General features: G+C 36.9%; 1 protein-coding gene across 1 annotated transcript; it reads left to right on the forward strand.

Moving 5' to 3' along the window:
• The first annotated feature begins 4,585 nt into the window (after window positions 1–4,585).
• LOC102610110 (LOB domain-containing protein 38-like) lies at window positions 4,586–6,068 on the forward strand. The gene is made up of 2 exons (XM_006486866.3): window positions 4,586–5,003; window positions 5,481–6,068. Exons 1-2 carry the CDS (start codon window positions 4,790–4,792, stop codon window positions 5,900–5,902), a joined length of 636 nt encoding a protein of 211 aa, XP_006486929.2. The 5' UTR covers window positions 4,586–4,789; the 3' UTR covers window positions 5,903–6,068.
• The last annotated feature ends 703 nt before the right edge of the window (window positions 6,069–6,771 follow it).

Here is a 6,771-nt window from a genome sequence, read left to right on the forward strand (position 1 = left end):
GGTCACCAATGATGAGTAATTAGTAATCAGCATTACTTTAATGTTTAATCTTCTGTCATTATTATTAGGCAAATGCTATGTTACAATTAATGTAACATAGCTCCCTTATTATTATTATTCTTAATCTTTTAGCTCTGCATGCATTTAAATAAAATTTAGACACTCGCACCGGATAACTTCTACCATTTTATCTAATTGGGCGAAGCCAACTAGAGATGGCAAAAGTTCGGGTCGGGTCTGGGTTTGGGGCTGTCTGGGACCGACCCGGATGTCAAACTTAGCTATCCGGACCCGCACCGTGCCCGGAATTTTTCTATGCGGGCCGGGCACATGCCCGACACTATCCGGGCACGGGTTTTTTCGTGGGTTTTCTCTACCCGGATTTGAGTGATGATGAATTCAAATGAGGTCAAAATCAAACTCTCATAATATATGTATGGCTTCGAAATTAACCATTTAACTTCCTCTTTTACAGAAATTCATCTTCCAAGTTTCCAGATGCAGAATACACCATATCCAAAGAAGCGACTCAAATGCAGGTTCTACAATTTTCCTTTACATTGACTACTAGAGCTGTTACTTAGACAAAAAAAGGTTCAATTTAAATTTGTTGGATTGCAGCATTCGTTGCAACCTCACAACAGGTCATGCTTAAGTAGGGAGTTTTAAACAAAGGTTTGCCATATTCCTCTGAAGGTATAAAAGGTAAGGATTAAAAAAAGAAAAAAAGAAAAAAAAACAATCAACACCATTTGAATTTTCCGCAATGCGTTTGTACGATGAAGTAGAAAAAATATTTCAACAGAAACAACTAGATTGAAATATTTCAGACTAACAGTAATGCTCTGTTTATATAAGGAAGGGAAAAGACTAACAGTAATGCTCTTTCTTATTATGTTCTGTGCAGGCATTAACAATGTAAACACTTCCAGCATCCAAGAAAATAATTAAGCATATATTGAAAGCAATTTCATCATTTTTTTTTTTGAAAAAACAGCCAAAAAAAAATTACTTCGTGGGTCGTGGCTGTGGGTTGCAAGCTTGCAACTGATATGGTGACAACTGAAAAAACAATGGAGTGAGAGTGTGAGACCAGCTATGGTGGCAGACGCCGTCGCGCGGTGGCTGCCGCTGAGAAGCTGACCAAACAATGAAGAGCTCTTTGACCGTTTGACAGATTAACGAGTGACGACTGTGCTTTGCGGTTCGTGGAGGGAGAGGCGCGGTCAACTGTCAATACTACATCGCCATCGGTGAAGGATGGGTGGTGGCTGAGGCTGACTGGTTGTTGGTGGAGAGACGGAGGGAGGAGGTGCCGATTTCGCGATTTAGGGTTGGTTGGTTGGGTTTGGGGGAAATTGGGCAAAGGCAAATGGAATTTTTCTTTTTATATTTTCCTCTTTTTTTTTTTTACTTAATAAAAAAGCGGGCACGGGTCCGGGTTCCGGGTTCTTGGTGCTGTGACCGGACCCGTGCCCGTAAACACCCGGGCATTGAAAAATCAATGCCTGGATCTGCATTTTTCATGTATCCGGTCCAGATCCGGTCCGGACGGGCTTTTCTGCCATCTCTAAAGCCAACAACGCAAAAGCACTGGTGGTGGTTTGGGCTTGGATTGTTGGATGTGATGGCACCTGCAACACCATAAGCGGACACTTTTTTATCCAAATGTTAAAGAGTTTTCAAGAGAGAAGAGAGAAATTGATTATGAAGTAATCTAATAAGCCGTTTTATTTAAGTAATTCTTCTAAACAGTATCGAAAGTGCTTTTAGTAGTAACAAATAACAAACCCCCAGCTGCATAGATCCGGCCTGGATCAAACTAAAGTAGACACAAAAAAAAAAAAAAAAAAAAGCTTTAGAACTATCGTCACTACCGTCAGCTTCTACCAGCTTCCACTTCCCAAAAATCCATTTTAATTTTGTCCCATATCATGGAATTATTAGAAGTAATATTGAATCAAATCAAGGTGTTATCATCCTTAATTAGCCGCGTCTATGTGATGCGGCAACAAGTGTAAAAGGAAAACTCATGAAAGATTTGTTTTCTTCCGCGTGCGATGTACCGTTAATCACAAAGTTGTAGTAATGCGTAAGACAGAACCCAAACAATAACATTCTCGTTTTTTAACGGTTATTACAAAGGATTTCACTTGTGTTTGTGAAAGCGATCGCTTAATTTTTGCAGCAATATCATGCTATTGGATTTATGAATTATAGTCACTAATAACCAATGTCGTGTTACATATGTACAACCAACCACTTATAAGCAATGCCGTGTTACACGTACGGAGTGTGTTTTTGGAATATTGATCAGGAAGTACAAATTATTTCGAGATTAAATGTATTATTAAATATTGGGTAATCTAGTAGGCAAAGTCGCTCACCTTATCTTACGACGATAAGAACCACATTATATATTATTATTGTGAAAGAATCCAAATCAAATGCAAGTCAAGACTCAAAAAGCATACACAGGGTATAGGTTCTTCTTGTCCAGTGGCAATCCCCAAACCTCAAATGTCTTTATACTCCAAGGAAGAGGCACTCATGCTAAAAAGATTTATTAAGTTTCATTTTTGTGTTGCCAAAAAAAAAAAAGAAGCACCAAAAAAAAGGCAAAAACGTCACTCTTTCTCTCGCTAATCACAATCGTCGTAAAAGTTTTGGAGTGCATGAATGAGGATGAAGCCGAAAAGGCATCAGTTTGTGTTGTTTAAATTTAATCCAATGAATATGCAAAGCTAAGATTAGTTCATGCGATTGGAATCTCATTCTCCACAAACTTTGGTCTTGTTGAATTTTTTGATTAATTAATTAATTAATTAATTAAACAAAGTAATTGCGGTCCAAATTAAAATCGGATAAAGATGCCACGTTGCTCCAGCTGCGACTATAACTTCTATGCTTTTGTTGCATCTTCATTTTTCGTCCTCTTAATAATATATGTCCTTGTTGTAGTTTCTACTCATCTGCTCATGATCCTCGTAAATATAACCAAGTGATTAACTTGAGTCCTTAACTCATATTAATTTTGTACGGTATAGTCCATTTCGAAAGTGAAATTTTATTTCATTAAAAAATGAGTGCAAGAATTATATCAATTAGGTTTTGTTCGGGAATTGTTACAAAGTCTTCAAAAATTGAATTTAAAAAAAAATGAATTGAATCTTCGATTCATTAAGGTCATTTTTTGAATTGATTGAGTTTGGTTTACTAAATAATAATAATAATTAAATTGTTATTTACTCAACCCAAGATTCAAGTTTCCATAGTTTTACGTTGATTTTTTTTTTTAATAATTACAACCTTCTTTCTTCGCATAGGTACTAGATTTTAATGTCACCTTAACTATTCTAAATATATTTATTTTTCAATGAAGAAACATTCAAACATAAAGCACTCCATAATAAAATAAATTTATTTGACGGCATAATTATTATTACACACATATAATCAAGATTTATTTTTTTATTGATTATTCTCTATTAATTCAAATAAAAAAAGAATCTTGATCCAATCAAACGTCACCAACTTTAAGATTTTCATATAATTAATTTATTTGGATAAAAGTCTTTTAAACTCAAAATAATTGACCAATTAAAAAGCGCCGTGTCTCCTACAAGGCACAAAGGAAGAACCAAAAAGGGCAAAAAAAAAAAAAAGAATCTGGTCTCCCCCATAGATATCCCCGAAACGCAAATCCAACGGCTGAGAATCCATCCAACTCAACTCCTCAAAACCATTTGCGGAGACACGGAGCCGCAGGGCCCCCACCACCCCCCCACCCATTTCTTTGGAACCCAAAACTCAACCATGGTTACCTCAACGAGTCCCACTTAACTAACCCTGGTCACTCTACCCAAAACCAATAGTTATTAACTACTCAGGGGGTAACAACATTTGCCTACTCAGCTTTTTGCGTTTCCCCAAATGAGGATATAATTTCTCCATTTTTTTCAAATACATCCCTAATTGGTAATCCCCGAGTTACCCTCACCGTGTTAAGTTTTGCGTGCATTACTTCTCGTTAAAGGATATTTTGATTATTGTATTAGCTGTCAGTATTGGGCATTTTGATCGATTTAAGACTCGTTTGGGGCAGTTGCGCTGCCACCACGCAGCTGCTTCCCAGACCAATTCTAGGAGAATAAAGATTGGTTGTGATTTAGTTATGAATTTTATAAATTGATCGAGTTTAGATTCAAATCAAAACAAATCAAAAAAATTATCAATATAAAATAAAAATTGTTACTCCAACTGAAATTGATTCAATTTAATTCTTATTTCTCAAATTTAGAGAGATTTATATTTCTCAAAATTAAATCTAAAGTATTGCCCACTCCTTACATTAGTTACCTATACGAGGTAAAATGGTCTAGTGTCCTCGTAGTATGGTGTTTGACCGAAAACAGTTGAGGGTAATTTAATCATTACATTTGTTGTCACGAACTGATTGATACAAATGAACAAACGGTGTACTAACTCGTGAAATGGTAAAAAATCAAGGATGCAAAAGTTATTATCCAAATGGTTCACTTAATCCATTTGCCTATATATATTATACACACACACACCCACACCCACACACACACACACACCCGCACACACCCAAATACACTCATACCCTCAAAATCTTCTTTCCTTGTTGCTACGAGTCTACGACTATTCTTTCATTCTCATCTCTCTCTCTCTCTCCCTTGCTTGCAATCCAAGAAACCAATCCAAGCTTTATGCTTTCTTTATAATTATTTATTTAATTTCATTTTTATTTTTGCTTCTGTTTCGTATGACGTGTGCTGAGCGAAAAAAAATCAACATGAGTTGCAATGGGTGTAGAGTTTTGAGAAAAGGTTGCAGTGAAAACTGCATGCTTCGTCAAAGCATTCAATGGATCGGCACCCCACAAGCTCAAGCAAACGCCACCGTTTTTGTTGCCAAGTTCTTCGGCCGCGCCGGCCTCATGTCCTTCATCTCCGCCGTCCCCGAAACCCAACGTCCCTGTAAGTTCCTCTAACACAGCACAAATTTATATTTTTAACTAAAAAATCCTTTTTTTCTTCAAGATTTTTCGGCGGCTACCAGACTTTAAAAAAAATGACAGAAAGCAAGTGGGTGTTTTTATTTTAGCCAAAAACAGCAGTTAAATTTCAACCATTATTTCATTATTGAGAAGAAAAGGAAAAATTCTCTGAAAAGACAATGCCTTGCTGTGGGGATTTTATGTTAAAATCGGTAAAAATATTATCTAAATTTCAAGAACATTCATATTATATCAATAAGAATTAATAATTGAATAAACCAAAGCCTACTTGAATTTTAATGCTTATTATATTTTAGAATCGTATATAATTCATCTTTCAGATCAACAAGTTATCATAAAAAATTCCTTTCTGCTACCCTCAAGTTTCTCAAATTATCCTTGGTATCATCATCTGAAATCCATTATGCATGTTTTTTTTGATAAATTTTATTTTCAGCATTGTTTCAGTCGCTGTTATATGAAGCGGTGGGAAGAACAGTGAACCCAGTGAGCGGCGCCGTGGGGCTTCTGTGGACAGGAAACTGGAACGTGTGCCAGTCGGCGGTGGAGAGAGTTCTCTGCGGCGGCCCGTTGCAGCCGCTGCCTTGCTCACTGGCGCCGGAACTTGATGACGTGTCAGAATCTGCCGTGAACTGTACCAACAATAGTCCGAAGGACGTCATCACTCCGCCACCGAAGAGGAAGGCTGTTTCTGATTTTCAAGATGATCTTCATCTGGGTCTGAAGCCTTGTTTGCCAGAGAAGCTTAGGGCGGAGACGCCGTCGGAGGAGTCCGAAACGACGACGTCGGGAACCGGGTCTGATAATTGTTGCTCTGAGGTCGCAGGTGAAAAGAAGCTTTTGAGACTCTTCCTCTGAAACAACAGACGAGTATTAATAACCTCTCTCTTTTTTTTAGTCTTAAATAATTTTAGGACAATTAGATAAGAATTAATCTACAATCTTCTCTTCTTAATTTTGGCCTTCAGTATATTTAATTAAAATATTTCCTCACTCTAGTGCTATAGAGGAATTTTGAGTTTTTTTTTTTTTTATCATTCAATAAAATATGACTACTTAATTGTCATTAACATCTCTCCTCTTTATTGACGTTTATGATTGAAAAAGAAGAAGAAGAATGAATTGTCGCTTCATTATCAATCACAAGAAACCATAGTCAAGAGATGATGGCAGCAAAATTTGGAGCCATGAATGGATTGTAGGGCAAGTAATGTACACAAATAGCAGAAGTTAATTTCAGATGATGAAACCGAAAGGTGACTGGCTTTTGAAAAAGGCAAATGAATGGAATTAGCAGCATTTGATTTTGGGTTTTGATTTGTTATTTCTGACCTACCAAAGGAAAAAGGAAAATAGCCAAATGGTTTTTGGGCAACAAGCGAATCCCACCATATCAAAAAGCACGTCAGTAGGAACGAAGTAAAGCAAATAATAATAATTATAGTCGGCATCAAAATTGATTTTTTTTTTTGGTCTTTCATTGTGATCAGATAATTTGAGGATTTAGCCCCATTGACATTGCTGGCAATGGGGCTGTGGGTTCCATTTTGACGCCATTTTGCAGCACAAGCACATATAATGCTTTGCTTTGTGGCCGCATCACCCATTTTTGCGGGGACCCCTTTATAGCTTTTCGTTGTTCTCTCTTCTCCTACAACTCAGTGTGTGGGATTTTATTATTTTGGATCATTTTCTTGTGGATTTACTTTTTTCCAGCGTCGTTCTCA

The sequence above is a fragment of the Citrus sinensis genome, chromosome 8 (assembly GCF_022201045.2).
Source record: "Citrus sinensis cultivar Valencia sweet orange chromosome 8, DVS_A1.0, whole genome shotgun sequence".
NCBI lineage: Eukaryota > Viridiplantae > Streptophyta > Magnoliopsida > Sapindales > Rutaceae > Citrus > Citrus sinensis.